At 47.3% G+C, this 16,289-nt stretch overlaps 1 protein-coding gene across 1 annotated transcript in view; it reads left to right on the top strand.

The window, feature by feature from the left end:
* Positions 1-3,244: 3,244 nt before the first annotated feature.
* RBPJ (recombination signal binding protein for immunoglobulin kappa J region) overlaps positions 3,245-16,289 on the top strand; it is a 57,355-nt gene continuing 44,310 nt past the window's right edge. The window contains exon 1 of the mRNA XM_068680062.1: positions 3,245-3,336. Coding sequence (XP_068536163.1) covers positions 3,317-3,336 — 20 coding nt within the window. The 5' untranslated portion in view covers positions 3,245-3,316. The remainder of the gene's footprint in view (positions 3,337-16,289) is intronic.

Genomic DNA, 16,289 nt, shown 5'->3' on the forward strand with positions numbered 1-16,289 from the left:
GGGCTGAGCCAGAGAAAGTTTGCTCCGGACCGGTCGAGCAGGCTGTTGAAATCTTGAGGCCTCTTAGTACAGCTCGCACCCAGCGCTCCCCAATCCCGCCTGCCCTCCGCTCCAGAGCAGGGCTGTTTGTGCAAGGTGACTCCTTAAATGCCACCTGACAGGCAAAACGAAGTGCCGAAAGACCACAGAGAGGGGCTGATCGCTGTCTTTTCCTTCCACCCTGAGTCCTGAGGGGATGAGGGGACTGTATGAATCCCCAGATGAAGCTGTAGGTGCCTGCACAGAGCTCAGACCTGGGACAGAGCCCTGACAGCCCTATGGACCTGGCCCTGTCCACACCTCTATGTGCCAGTGAACCAAAAAAAGTATGAGGCGGCCCTGTACCAGCGTTTACAAAACAAGAGTAACAGCCATTTCTTTCTTTAACCTTCCCTTTCCAAAGGCAGCTAACAACAGCAGGCACCCACTGGGCAAAGCCCCCTCCTGGAAGGAGAGTCCCTGTGTCCATGGCACCTCCGAGCTGGGTGTCCCCACGTCCTCGTGGAAGCCAGGGGCTCCATTCAGAGCTGTGCCACTGAATTCAGCAGGCTTGAATCACTTTCTGTTGGAAAGGCCGACTGCTGATTTGCATAGCAAATAAATACAAAAATGTAAATAGTGCAAACTTTGTAGTTAAATTTGTTCCCCTGCCTCAGCTCCGGAGGTGTTTACCTTCACTACAGACCAGAAAGGAGGGCCTGGCTCACTGAGGTATGAGATGCTTTCAGTTTCCACTAAAGGCAACTGAAATTGCACACAGTCTACCACGTGAAATAAGAACCTTTAGAAATGAGGATAAAATTCAATGCATGCACAACAGTAAAAACCAAACAAACAACAAACAAACAAAAAAACACCTCTGTGGTTTTATTGTCTTTCCTTCCACCTCAAGATATTCGCTTAATTTCAGGCTATTGTTTTTGATGTGAACAGTATTCCTGGCCTTTTGCACTACATATTGTTTATAACTGAAAAGGAAAAAAAAAAAATGTTTGTTTTATAATGTACCTCTGTCAGTGATGGAAAGGACTACAATCATTTCTGTAACTATTCTTTGAAATAATATACCTGCTCCAGCATCCAATTAATTTGATTATTATTCTTTGTAAAATATTAAGAGTCTAGACATGGCATATTATTGTGTGCTGTATTTTTAGATCTTCCAGTTCAATTCAAAACACAGCAAAAGAGGGGCCCCAGAAAATGACCATCTAGAGACAGGCCATGGCAAATATCCAGGAACCATTCTTAACGGAACGGAGCTAGCATGAGCTGAGATCATTCTTTAGCCTTGGAGGGAAAAAAAAAAAAAAAAAAAAAGAGAAGATGTTTTTAGGAAGAGATTTCCAAAGGGATTATGAGTTGCTCTTCACAAACAATACAGAGGATTTCCAGTATGCATCGTGCTTTTGACAAGAGCTGCGCCTTCTCGGCTCCTTCGTGGAGCCAATCAACGTCATTTCATAACTCCTTTCAGAAGGGGAAATCACGATGGGGAAAAGTGCTTTTGATAATAGCAAACAATAGCTGTTTGTACAGCGAGCAGGATTACAGTAAGCCTGGTGGCCAAATGATCTCTCGGAGCATGCCTTTATACATCTGACACATCCCTTGAATTAGTACGAGTGTACTTAGGGAAGACATCATAGTAATGGTGTTACCGAAAATGTTCTTGCTTTTCCTACCTTGGGAAACAGCAGAGGTATGGAGGTGAAGTAATGAAAATGATGCACTTTTTGGAGTCTCAGGGGGATCTTTAAATCTATGTTGAATATGTATGTGAAGTTAAATTGGTATGCTAAAGGTATGAAGAGGTAGAATGGGTAGGATAGAATCCAGGACAGAAAGGGATTAATTTTCAGACAGTCCTCTAATGGACTTGAAATGGTCCCGTTGTTAAATGGATCCAAGATCAGGCTCCTCTTGTTATGTCAATGTGCTGGAGCACAGCCAGGTCCTTTCTTTTTGTGGATACCTTCTCGTTACAGCATCCACACCAAGACTTCTGAGAGGTCAGTACAAGAGTCGCTTTATTGGTCTGGGTCTTAGCAGACCCCAAATTACCTGCTAAACAAATAAACCTTGCCCGGAGGGGTTGTGGATGCCCCATCCCTGGAGGTGTTGGAGGCCAGGCTGGATGAGACCCTGAGCAACCTGACCTAGTGGGAGCTGTCCCTGCCCATGGCAGGGGGCTGCAGCTGGATTGTTGAGGTCCCTTCCAATCCAAACCATTCTGTGATTTTATTTTCTTATGCTTTTTGGTTGGAGAAGACACCAAAATTAAGAAAGAAAGGTTTTCATTAGATTTTATTGTTCAAAAATATGATTGTATGTAAGAAATGGGATCAGTCCTTGGCGCACCCACCCCTCTGAACCCCGACCTCCAACCCCTCGTTTGTGAAAGATTTTATTTTCTGGTTGGTTTCTGGGCTCTGCGTGAGGCGATTTTTAAACTGAGCAGAAGGGAACGAAGGCACATGCGGTGTGCGCTCCCAGATGGAGCTTTGTAGGGTGATTTTGCAGACTTTGCGGCAGCACCGGGCAGCCCGCACCGCTGAGGTGCCGGCCCCGGGGCCCCCCCGGCCGCCCCCAGCCCCTCAGCGCCCTCAGGGCCGGCCGAGCCCCAACATGGCGCCGGGACCCCGCGGGGCCCTGCCGCGGGCTCGAGGCGCGGCGCGCGCCTCCCGCCCTCACCCGGCACACGGCGGGCGGGCCCACCGCGCCTCCCGCGGGGGGGGGATCGGGGTAAGGGGGCGGTGAGGAGGAGGCGGCCGCCAGCTCTCCCCCCCCGCCTGCCGCCGCTAATGGTCAGCTCCGCCAGGCGTGCTGGCAGCGCCCCCCCGCTCTGCCGCCCCGCGTGGTTTGCTCCCCGCGGGCGGGCTGTGCCGCTGTCGTGTCCCCCCCCCCCCCCCCCCCCCGCTGTCCCCGCGTTGGTTCGTTCCGCCGGGCAGCCAGACGCACGAGCGGGCAGAGAGGGAATCCCCCAGCGGCCAAGTCTCGCGAGACTCCCCTCTTTCCCCTCTCCCCAGCGCCGCGCGCTCTCGCGAGACCTCGCCGGTTCCCACGCCGGGGCTGTTGTGTCTGAGGGGAGAGCCCGGGCGCTCTGCGTGTGTGTCTCCCGCGCTCTGCGCATGCGCGACGCCGTCCCGGGGAGGGGAGGTGCGAGGGGAGCGGGAGGAGGAGGGAGGGGAGAGAGGAGGAGGGAGGGGAGGGAGGGGGGGGTGTGTGTGGAGGCAGCTCTCGCGAGAGTAGGAGTTTTGGCGAGAGTTTGTGGAAGATGGCGCCTGTTGTGACAGGGTAAGTGCGGGGGGACGGCGGCGCCGCGCCGGGAGCGCCGCGCTCCGGGGGCTCCCCGCCCGCCGCCCGCCCGGCCCCCGGCCCCGCCGCCGCCTCAGGGAGCCCGGGGGCGACCTCCGGGGGCCGTGCGGGCGGGTCCCGGCCAGCCGAGCCCCCGCCGGCGGGGTCCCCCCCGGCTGGGCGCAGCGCTCTGAGGGGCGCGGGGCGCGGGGCAGGGCCCGCGGGGCTCCCCCCGGGCTCCCTGAGGCGGCCCGGCCCTGCCCCTCCCACCCCCTCCTGAGGGGCTCCGGGCTCGGGGCTCGTCCCCGCGGGGTCGCCTGGGCCCGGCCGTGCCCCCCCGGCGTGCGGGCAGGCTGCGGGTGCTGCCGGCCGGGCAGCCCCTGTGTGGGGGCACGGGGCCGAGCTGCCCCTCCTCGCCTCCCCTCCGCCGCTCCCCGGGCTGTGCTGGGCGCCCTCAGCTCCTAACCCCGCACGGCCAAGGGCAGCGGGCTCCCCGCCCCGCTCAGCCGCCGTGTGTCGCGACAGGCGATAGCTGGCGATGCTTTTAGCCATGCTTTGGGGGGGCTGATCGCGGCTGCCCCGCTGCTCCGTGTGTCCCTGTAACCTGCGGCACCCCCGGAGCCTCCTGCAGCCCGTGGGTAGCAGCAGGCACCCGGCTGGCACGCAGCGTCCCATCGCACCTGCGGGGTTACGCGGCGTGTCGCTGCCCTTGCCACATCTTGGGCTCTCCTGCCTGCCGTAAGGGCAGTGCCCTTAATTTTGGAGCACGCTGGACGCGTGTAACCTCCTATCTGCCAAGGGAAGGGACAGCAGGAGAAGAGCGGGCCCTGCCTGCGCTCCACCTGGTTGTTCCAAGTGACATTGTGAGGGGTGAAAGCACCGCCGAGCCCGTCCAAAAAGTGGACCTTATTTTGTGGCTTCACACTGCGCCTGTGACCTTCTGTCTTCCCCGTGGGATTACATTGTCTCCAGCATGGGCTGTGTGGTTAGGGAGCGCAACAGCCTGCTTGGGGGTGGGGTGGAGTTGGTGGTGGATGCTTTTGTTCTCGTGGAGAAGGTAGCATTATGGTATTTTGTTGTTTTGGTTGGCGGCAGCAGTGTTTCCAATTCCTTGCTCTTGTCTGTCAAAAACTATATCGAAGCTCGTGCCTGATTTCTCTCCTGATAAAGGCATCTTGCGGCTCGTACACATTTTCCCAATTAAATGTTCTTTGGTGAAGCTGGTCGTATTTGTTATGGTTCCTGCAGTGTGCTATTTTAGAGGTTACAGTTGAAAGAAGAAATGCTTTTAAAGTTTGCTGCAAGTGGTACTCTGTGTCCTAGTGAGCAATTAAGCTTTTCCACGTTTCTGTTAGTTTACTCATCTGAATATTTGGGCTCCATTTCCTTCTGTTTATTGATTATTACAGGTTGGTCAAAAATGTTCTCCTGTCTGTGACGTTACAGTCAGCCTTCGTGGAAATACGTTAAAATGCCGAGAATGACAAACTCTGTACTCTTTTTTTTTTTTTTTTTTAATGGGCGATCAAATTAAAAAAGCATTTTAACAAGAATACAAAACACTGTGTATAGCTTTGGGTTTTAACCCTGGAGTTACTGTTCAAAACTTCTAAGTTGAGTAATTCTCTGAAAAAGTTGTCTCACTTTCTTATTGTCTATTACTTTTTACATTGATAAAAAGAAGTATGTTAAGATTGGCTAATGTTGTAGTTAGATTGCATCGAGGAGTCTGGGGTCTTTACGTAGGAGCAGTTTTTGGGCTACAGCTGTGGTGCTGAGCTGTTTGTGTACGTTAGCACACTCGACACAATTTGATGATACTCCAGTAACTGACTTTTTTTTTTTCCAAACAGTCAGTAAAAATGGTTTTTCTTTCTCGGCTGTTCTGCAAAAGCTGAGTAGTGAACTGGGGAAAAAAAATGCTTGAAGTTAAAAAGCTGTAAGTGGAGTCTGTAGTGCCCAAACACTGCCTGGTGTTTGAGTGGCGTGCCTTTCTTACGGGTGCTCAAGCTTTTGAGATAAAGCATATGTTTTTTCCGTAGCCAGTGTAGGCTGCGTGTGAAAACACAGCTTTTCCTGCGAAAGCTGCACGCCTAAGCCTAAGTTATGGTTTGTGCAGTGCTGGGTGGAATAGTATGAATTTACTGGAGTAATTGTGAGGGGAGTCAGGGTACGATACCAGTTTGTTACCTGCAGCGCGTTGCATGCTTTGTGCATCCTGAGGAACGGTTCGATCCAAACAGCTGGTGTGTACAGGATGGCTGAAAGCCCATGGTATCAGACCTGGGTCTAGTAAGGTACGCAGAAACATGGGGCAGTTACTGAAAATGAACTATTTGTGAGGTGATTTTAACCAAAGCGGATCATTTATGGCTGCAATAATAGGATAGTGCTTGGGGGTTTTGTGGAGTGTTTTTGGCTAGTGAGCAGTTTAGGGAAACTCGTTGTTTTAAGATGGCAAAATTAAGGAAAATGTTAGTTAAGTAGAGTTGCCTGTTTTGGGTGCAAAGCACTTTGTTTAAGTGATTACTGATGTTATAAAAATACCTTTAGGCCTTGATTAGCTTGAAAATGGCTGTAATGCAACAATGTGACAATCTCTGCTCTTAAGAACTTATTTTTAAGTCATTTTAAATTGACTTAAAAAGTGGGGTGGTGTCTTCTGTGGCTAACTATGTAATCTGGGACAACCCGCTCTGTAAAATGCTAAAAAATAAAGCAAGAAGCCATCGCCAAAAACCTTTGCAAAGATTTCTGTAATGGCAAGCAAGTAATAAATTTAGAAATGGTAGATAAAAACGGTAAATGCTAGCCATAAGAACTCAATTACCAGTGAAAACCTTTGTAATAGCAGTAAACAAGATAGTGTTTGGGTTATTTTTCAAGCAGCTTTCAGATAAACCCTGAAAAAAAGACAATAACAATGGCACAGGCTTCTCCTGGGGACAGCATTTTGCAGAGGCTCCGTAGATAAGTGTTTTAGTAACACACCTCTAAATAGCAGGCTGTTAGGTGCCTGAATTAGTCACCTCGAAGTTGGGTGGCGAAGAGGTGTTTCCTGAACACTGAACGACCAAAGGGTGAGGGAAGACGCTGCAGATCTGTGGTGGCACAGGAGAATGCTCGGCACCAGGTGGAAATGTGTCAGGGTGCTCGCTGAAAGCTGCCCCCGCTGTGTCCCGATCAGTGGTGTGAGGAGGGGACTCAGCAGCACGGGTCTGGAAGCAGAGGGTGAAGTGGGTGCTGCTGGGGACATGGGAGGGGAGGAGGACTTGTGTGACCTGATGTCGGTCTGAAAAAGCTATCTAGAGAGGGAGGTTTAGAGTAAATAAAGCAGGGTCAGCTCTGTCTTTTGGAAAATGAAGAAGGCTGCTTTGGTAGCTGGGATGTGAGCTGGTGTGGTCACAGGATAAAATTTAACCTACTGAAGGCATATCTTAGCGATGTGGGTCTCAAAACCTATAGGTCTGAGGATGTGTAGAGAGCCACGGTTTGAGGGCTGATGCTTCAGGAGTCCCAAAAGGCAGTGACTTGCAGCGGTGGAAAGGAGGCTGGAGCAGTGGCAGGGCCCGTACTGGCCGTGTTTTGTCTGGGATGGGGCTGAGCTGATAGCGAGGCATCTGGATGGACAGGCTGGAGGCGCCAGGCGAGGCGTTAGCTCGGGCAAACACCGCAGATACGGCGTAGAAAGTGTGTTTGTGATTTGTTGGCAGGCAGCGGCTTCGTGTGGTACTGGGTGAGGTGGAGGGGAACGGGAAGGGATGCGAGACAGAGGGCTGCTGCGGAGCTCATAAACCACCAGAGGTGAATGGGGATGCTCCTCCAGAAGGATGTGCTGAAAGGGAAAAAGAGAACGATAAGGGCTGAGTCACGAGAGGAACCACGCCAAGGGAATCAGGGAGAATATTTCCGGCGAAGAAGCGCTGCCGATAGTCCGGGTGATTGGCAGGGCTGGCGAGATAAGAGCTGCACCTGGATCCGGAGCGGTGGCCGCGGGAGGTGTTCCTGAGAGCGGCGTCCGTGGAGCTCCAGGGCTGGAGGATGGATTGTGTGGACTGCAGGAGTAGGATCCGAGGAATGGGATCTTCGGGCTACAGTTTTTACTGTTGCTGGAGGTTTAAGCATAGTGCTTATTAAGATTTGAGTAATAGCATAACCGTGGCTATTGTGCTGTGTGTGCGCACATGATGAGGGCTGAAGGTTGTTGGGAGAAACTCGTTTACAATCAAATGAGGGGATGGTTTTGTGTGACTAACATTTAAATCACGATCAAGGGGCATGTCGGTGTCTTCGTTCTGGCTATTGGGAAATCTCTGTGAGCACTGTGTTCCTGAGAGTCTTCTGAGATGCCAACAAATGCTCTTCTAACCATTTGTAGGCTTGGTAGGAGCGATTTTATGACGTTAAGCTCTCGATTAGGGTTTTGCTCCCATTGTTTATTCGTTCTTTTAAGTAGCTCTTAGTCATTTCGGACTTACTGTAGTTGATGTATCAAGGAAGCTTTGAAAATCATCTTTGTAGAGCTTGATTTCTCTAGAAATAGGCTGTAGTCTGTGTTAATAGGCATAACATGTTTTGGCTTTTTAAATTGCTACTTAAAAGGCGGAATCCTTTACCAGTATCTGTGCAGAGAGCGCTCTGATTCTCTACTATGAATTACACAAACGATTTGTGAGTGGGAGAGAACACTCTTTCTTTCCTCTGACTTGCTACATTCTACTTTGCAGCAGTAATTCATTCTAGTTTTTTATCGTTATTAGGACCTCAAACGATTTCTACATTTAAAAAGAGTGCACAAAGAAGCCGAAGTAGCCTGCAGCAGCAAGGGCTTGTGAAGGCTTTCTGAAAGACCTGCTGCACCTTCATGTGCACGGGCTTGGAAAAAAGCTTTTAGGAACTCATTATTGGAGTTACTTAAAAGAGTACAGTTACGGTATAAAGAGTATAGTTAAGGTGGGTGCACTACATAGCTATTCCGTGGGGTTTTCTTTGGTAAAATTGAGCAGAGAAAGTGCAGTTTTAGATGTGTAAAGTACACGCTTAACACAAACAAGTATGGGATCTTATGCAATACATGTGAACGTCTGCGGGGAATGGAGGACGTAGCTGATGCCACATATGAGCTTCACATGTGGAGAGCAAATCGTGTCAGCAGAATTCTCAAGTTTGGGGCCATCCTTTCTCTGCTGATCACCCTGAGTGCTTTGGCTGTTAATTGCAAGCACGTTATTAGCTGACCTGCATGGCACTGCGATGTGCTGAATCACTGCCTCCCAAGAGCATTTCCCAGGGAGGGCGTACTTCTAAGTGCTTTTTGTTTTATTTTTAGTTTACATTATTGTGCTATTAAAAGAAGAAAAAAAGCAACTGAAGCATCTGCCTGCATTTAAAGGGTTGCTTATTTTTTCCTGAGTGCTTAGATAAAGAGGGGGAAAAGGTAAACATCACTAGCTGGATTGTGGGATGAAATTAATTCTGTGTGCACAACTGGGAATGCCTTTTAAGTCTGTTATTTCAAGGCAAATTTACAATTATAGATGCAAAATGGTGTTTCTGAACTTACTGAGGTTTCATTTTCATGTAAAATGCTTATGATCTAATGTCGTACATCTGTCATGTTTGTCTTGAACATAATTGCAGAAAGAACTAAGTAAGATCATGTGAGGCAAGGAAGTAATACGGTGTTATGGTCATTCCTTTCCAGCGTACAAGCTCAGAAGAGGAAACAGCTGATAAATTTCAAGAGAAAAATTATTAATAGAAAGTAGCAATTTCCATATCATTATATCCTTACTGAGTCGTGGAAAAGTAAACGCGAGGCACGGAGTTTGACATTATCTCATTTCCTGGGGTTCTGCTTGTGTTGTGGTGCTTTTTACTCATAATTCGCGCGCGCGAGAGTGTGTGTGTGTGTGTTTTGTGGTTGCTACCTTTTTTTTTTAACATGTGAAGTACCCTTCCCAACCTGAAGAAACTTTCTTCGCCTGTCTGTGTGTGACATCACAGGCCACTTTTCGGGGCCAGGATATAGTAAGCAATTTAAAATGATCTCGTTTGCTGAAAAAATGCTCCGTACTCTTCTGCTGCGGTGGTTAACCAGGCAGCGATACACATCTTCGTGCCTGTAAACGCGTAAACTACGTGTTGGTGGCGGTAAACTCTGTTACCAAGAAGGGAGAGGAGATAGGGGTTTCAGTATGCACCATGTGAGAAATCTCTTGATTAAGACTGAGTTTCTACATCTTTACAGCACGCGGAGGCTGTAGCTTTGCAAGGATAACCGTTTTCATTTCCAGTTTCATTTTTTTCTATTTTTTGAAAAGTTTGATTTATCTATAACACTTTACCACTAGTTATATCGGTGTTTTACTGTTCCAGTTACTCAGGTGGTTCAGTGACTGACATGATGCTACAGCATGATTTATTCTTTCTAAAGCGATCTGAAAATTTCGGTCTGCAGCATGTATCTACGGTAACTTTGTCGAGCTCTTTCTTTGTACATGAGTAAGGCCTTGAAAGCTTTCCTGTTGAATTTAAGTATGCATTTCTGTAATGAATGGTTTAAAGTTATTGCTGCTTTACTTGGCAAACATGAAGGAATTAAGGTGGTTGTGTGGAAGTATAGCTTTCCTCCTTTTTGTTACAACTGTACGACTGATTTGTACGAAGGGGCATTTAATCAGCATGTCCAAAATCCAGAGCACGTGTGGTGAAAGGCAACGAGCTGCGTTGGCAAGTGATCCTTTCTGACTGCTCCATGCGAGATCACACCTGTTACTTCATTTAATTGTTCTACTCCTGGTAGCGAGGTTCAAGAGTACATATTGCAACGGGTCAGCGTTAATCTAATTATTTATAGTTACTTGAGTAGCAACACAAATATTTAATTCTATTTAATTTTCCATTATGGGCACAGAAAAACGTGGGCATCTTTCAGTATGTGCCAGACAACGGTCTTTCTGCTGCTGTTCTTGATAAGATTGCTCGGTCTGTAGAATATTTCATCTGTGCTTTTTTATAACTTGTACTTGTGGCGTATTTCCAGTGTGTGGTGCTTTGGGAGATTACCAGGAAGCCTGGTATCAGAAGGAAACTTGATCAGGCAGCCATGAAATTCAGAATTCTCTAAGCCTGACAGAGGGAATTGAATTGTGTAAATTACTGGTCCCTAATTTTTGCCGGGCCATAGTAACAGCGCAGAGTAAAAAATACTCTCTAGGCAATATCCTGCTTTCCTTTCCCTGGCAGCTCTTATTTTAACTCTGTAATTCAATTTTGGCTGGGAGCAGTGGCAGAGGATCTTGCAGGCAGCGTTGCTTTTGCAAGCTGTAGATTAGGAACTGCCTGTGTAGAAAATAAGGTTAAACTTGTTTGCTCAGCAGAACAATTCGTGAAACGAAGCTTTTATCAGGTTTTGGTACAGTAGGGGGAGTCTCTGTGATGGGCTGCTGCTGTCCCCAGTGTTTTGGTACGAGGGGACCTTCACGCAGGAGGTCTGGGCAGTCCGAGGTGCTTGTGCTTGTTCTCAGCTCGTGCTGTTGAAGAAGGGATCTAGAGCCTGGCATAAGAGAATAAATAATAATTTAAATTGGTTATCTTGTTGTTGTTCTTCCAGCCGTCTGTGGAAAAACCCGTCGTGTCCTGAACGCGACAAAACACGTGCAAAAAGCCAGTGACTTGCCAAGGTCAGACGCAGGGTCAGTGGAGAGCTGGAAGCTCAGTCAGTGTCTCCTGGCCCCCTTCTCCTTGCCCCGTGTGCCGGGGGGCCGTGCCCTGATGGGTTCGCTGCGTTTCAGCAGGTGGCATCGTGTCTTCCTCCCTCCTGGGTCACAGAGTGAAAGACATCACACTTCTTAGGCATTCAACCTGCCTGACAAACGGATGTGGTATTGAAGATGAAGTGTGACCGTGGCTGTAATCAATGTGTCTTGGTGAGGGTGGGGGATGCTGGAACAGAAGGGTGCTGCTGTGACATAGCTGGGCCATATGGGGCACAACCAGTGGGTAAAGGCAAAGAAAGACAGAGTGGTGCTGTGGTGGGCTGGAGCCATGCCTTCAAGCTCCAGAAGAAATTATTCTCTATAGGTATTTATTTTTAAAATTCAAAGTCCTTTCCTGCTTTCCAACTCAGCCAGCCAATGCTGGCTTCAGTAGCGAGTGTAAGAATTCAGCAAAGAAATAGTTGTATTGAAAGCCTGGTATTATGCTGCGTGTGTGTGTGTGTGTTTCTTTTCACGCTCTTTTAGTTTTGTAGTAGATATACAGTGATGACTAGTAAAATCCTTAATAATGTAATATCTTCCAGAAGTGAAGGGGATATAGCAAAGCTATTCTGGATGTGTCTTTTCTGTCCAAGTATTTTCTGGCCAACCTTTTTTCTTTTGCTGTTCGGTGCTCCTTTGCCAGCACTGAGTCCTGGGGTGTTTTTATTTTCCTTTTTGCATTCCAATTTACTTTTTTTTTAAGATTGCCGAGTTGGTGTTGGTTTTGTTTTGTTTACATGTGCATTACAAACCTTCCATCAATAAACTGTGCTGAGCAGTCAGTCAAACGAAGCATTTGGGATCAGGCTTCCTCTTTGGAAGAGGCTTGTGGCACATGGTGCGTTGTGACAAGCCGTGTCAGTCAGCACAGATGATGCTAAATGAATCCTCCTGGTGATGTAAAAGCGAGGTTTTGGGAGATGGTTGGATAAGCACTGAACTTACATGGGTGGCTGTTAGTTCCAGTATTAAACGTTTTGCTGCTGGGTGTGGAGGTGAACGTGATGGTTTATTGGTAAGTGTGATAGATGAATACTGTATAATGAAGAAAAGAGGGAGCTCTCCAGCTCTGGAATGTATTTTGATTGTAAAGCTCATCAGAAATAGGAAAATTAAAGCATGAAGACTTATTTTCCTATGTTTTAATTACACCAGTGTTGGCCAAGTTAGTGTTCAGTTTTGATAACACAGTAAATAAAACCTGTGTTTGCAGTGCTTATGTTTTGGTAGTAACGCTCTCAAAATACTGAGAACTGCGTTAAAACAAACACGAGAACTGCGCTAAAACAAACGTCACAACTTTCCGTATTTTTATTTGCAATGGGCAAAATACCTGTGTTTCACAATAGCTCACAGACAAAACAAAGGAATGGTTACGAAACGATGCCTTAAAAAAGGGCTCGTTGGGAAGTTTTGCTGACAGCAAACTTGCTGAAGTGGTAAGTCATGCTTCGGATGGCAGCAAAGGAAAAATGGATCGCGAGCTTACAGCCACGTCCAAGTGCTACAGGCTGCTAGAGAGCAGAAGACAACTCTTTTTGTTGGATCCCTTGAGCTGGAAGGAAAATTGTTCTTCCTTCTGACTGGCTGCTGCATCGACATGGAGCTTTTGAGACAGCAGGAGACAAAAGCTGACCTCAGAAGATGTGCTGAAGGTGCCTGGTGAGATGGAGTTTGAAGCCAATGTGAGCGTTCATTGAATCTAGGCTGAATCTTCACATGGGAATAAAATGTACAAGAAAACTCTCCAGACATACCCTGAGGATTTCCTGTGTTCATCTGGATACTTTTTGGATGAATTATTTTTTTAATACCACTCAGTACTGTACAAACGAAAAAAATGTTTCTCTGCTGTTTCACCTTACTGCTGTACGGCACTTCAACTTAGCAGGAGACTGGTTTGACTCATCAGTTTGCACAGTCCTGAAGGTCATGTTGCATCAGTTCACATTTGGAAGTTTATCTTTTTCAGTTAGAACAGTTCTCGAAAAAAAACAAAACACAGCAGACCAACATTTTCTAGAAGTTATTAGGCAGCGATGAGTACTACATCTGGAGAGATAAGAGACTTCTTCACTTACTAGAAGTCTTCCTATGTGCTTCTGATACACAGGATTCAAGTTGTGGACGTGGTTGTTTCATGTACTTTCTTAATACAGATTTTACTGCTTACACCTGTGATACCATTTCTGTTTTTGGTATTTTCCTGTGTATTGTCCTGATTTCAGGTGTTTTCCTTCAGTAACGACAGTGTTTTCCCTAAGATGAGAGTTACTATCCTAGCAGCGTCCCAGTTGCTGTCCCAGCTAGTACTTTCTCCTGTTTGTTTTGAAATTAGTTGAAGAATGCTTATAGGCACTGCTTGGCATTCTTTTCCTCTAATTTGAGTTCAGACTCAGTCAATGTTTCCTCTTGTTTTATGTATGAAATATTGAGATTTTTTAAAAATTATTTTTACCTAGTTACTTTCAGACTTGTTCTCCCCTGAGTTTTATGACCAGATCTCTATTAATTTTGCTCCTACATACCTTGTTTTTTATGGGTCATCACACCAGAATATTTTTTCCCCATTTTTTTCTGTGAAGTTTCTGTACAAGCCCTGTTCTCTCTGCTCCTGGGCAGTTTGTGTCCAGTTGCCTTTGTTCAGAGCAGAACTTCCAGAGGACTTCTAACTGTGCCATTCCCTGCTCTGGATCCTTCACGGTCTTTATTTCCCCCCAGCTTCTGTTATTACTGGCCCTGTAAGACAGTGGGGAAGTCACTTACTGCTCAACCAATATGTTATGCTAACAACTGCCTGCTTCAAGTCAAGTCCAAACCCTGTTCCTTGCTTTTGGGAACGGGGAGCTTGGCCAGATTGGTTTCCTCCATCATGAGAAAAGGTGTCTCTAATGAGTGCTGGTACGCTGCTCGTCTCCCAGCTGAAGTGCCCGTTGCCATCATTCACAGAGCTTGTAGAATCAGGGAGAAAACAGATTCAAGAACCTGAAATACCTTATGTAGCAAGAGACAAAATATGGATACGGAGCAATGAGGAGAATTAAGCTGTAAAGGAAAAGCAATAAAAGTTAATGATGTGAAGGCGGGGGGTAGAAATAGTGGAGGATCGCTTTATTTCAGAGTTATTTCTTTTCACTATCCTTCTGTCTTTTGGCATATTGCAGTCCTCTTCCCCATGTTCAAAGTGTTTAGGAAGCTGTTACTGCTTTATTCTCCTGCTCCTCCAAGGATGGATAAAATATAACTGAATGACCGGAGAGCTGCTGCAATCAGTTGCTAGCGGCGTTGTAGGACATGCATTGAAAGGTGGGAAGGAATGGGACACCGTGTTCTTACTAATATGATGTATTTCTAAAGCCACAGAGCTGGGAGAAAGGACTGCTTCTGAAATGCTGAAAGTAAACAAAGTAAAACTGAGATCAGGTTTGGAAAGCTAAATTCTGTAGCTAAGCAGTGCCCAAAATGCGGGTGCGTGCATGCAGATAAGCTTCAGTTCAGGTCGTTTGTTATACAGCTTTGTTACAGAACTCGAGTTAATATTTACTGTACACATCATCTCTCCTAATTCAGGATGGCTTAAAAGAGCGTGTGTAATTTTCTCAATAAAATTGCATCTTTCTTTTTGCCTGGTTCGCTGGTTCAGTACATTAGTTTTGCTTTTCCTAATACCTTTTCAGAACCTTACAGAAACTGTATTCATGCGGAGTGTTTTAATACAGGTTAAAAACCAACAGTTCAATGGAAATATTTATCTTCAACATTTGTTCTGATCAGAGGAGGAATCTTCAGTAGCTTGTAGATTTTGTGATGCACTTGTCATGAACTTGCCTACTGCTGCTGCGTCACAAAACCCACTCATTTTCGAGGCTAACATCAAGATGTCACTGCAGGTGGGGTGCAGCAAAGGGCCCTGACTTCTCAGCATTGAGCCTTCTGCCTGTTTACTCTCTGGCTAAGCAGCTCACGTAGCCCTTTGGCTTAAAGCAATCCTCCCCCCGCTGCTTATGTGGCAAGAGAATTCAAATAAGGATGTCCTGCGGACAGCAGAAGGGAATAGTGGTTGTGACCAGTGAGCCTCGATGTGTGCAACCTTTCTCCTTCGCTAAAAGGAACCTTTGAAAATTCAGTCTTGCAACACTGGATCCTAATTGCAGAAACAGGAAGCAAGCGCTTAAGCTTTGTCCCAGATCTCCATCGCTCCTTGTGACTGTGGCCTCTTCCTTTTTTCAGCTGCCTTCTTAATTTCTGCCTTGGAAGCCAAAAGTAACTTCACGCTGCTCTCCGAAGAGTTGAGTCATTTATCAGTTTCTCCTTTGCCAAATATCTGTAATGGAATCCACTAAACTTTCTTGGGCCTGAGGCTGTTCGGTGCATTGTCCACTTGCTTTTTGCCTTTCCATCTTGTTCCTCTCGGATCTGTGCTGTACGGTGCCTGCAGTTAGTGGTAGCGGTTAGAAACATCTTGAGGACGCGGAGTTCAAAGTGCCCCTGCTCTTGGCATGGTCTCGTTCCTGTAAGGAGCCTGTATTCATCTCTAGCTTCTTCACAGTTTGTATGGAGGGTGGTGTACAGGTTCAGCACACTCAGCAGTGGCCCTAGTTTACCTGAAACGCTGGGGTGTGTTAGTTATTCAGCCCCAAAACAACTGGGGTGACTGCAGCTCACAGGCCCTGTCTGTTCCTTCTGGTGCCAAGGCAAATGTCAGTAGAGTTCCCAAAGCTTAGAAACACCTGGGGCTGTGCTGCATGGGACCAAAGCACAACTGCTGGCACCCTCAGAAGCTCTTTCTTTATTTAAATCAGCTTTCTGAAAAGCAGCGATGTGGCCAGCGGAGCTTCCTTGTGCTTTCCCTTTTGGTTGCAGAAGGGCTCGTGTTATCACGCTGCACTGGACGGCTGGCTGAGCCCAGGGAGTATCTGTGGCTTCCGAGCCGTGCGGTTTGCAGGCTTTTAAAGTGTCACTCCACTCTGACACTGCCTTTCCTGGTGTGTCAGAACTGCCTTTTAGAGCTGGGGTAGGGTGACCTTTCAGGGCTGGTCATGCTGATAACGCCCCGGTGCCTCGGGATTCTCCTGCGCATCCTGCATAGCCCTGTGTTGTAGCAGAAATCTCCCTTTGTCTCTGCTCTGCCCCACTGGCCTCCAAACACATCCTTTGCTGTCTACAGCGTGCTTGGACCATGTGAGGCGA

This window comes from Anas acuta, chromosome 4 (assembly GCF_963932015.1).
Source record: "Anas acuta chromosome 4, bAnaAcu1.1, whole genome shotgun sequence".
In the NCBI taxonomy this organism is placed as follows: Eukaryota; Metazoa; Chordata; class Aves; order Anseriformes; family Anatidae; genus Anas; species Anas acuta.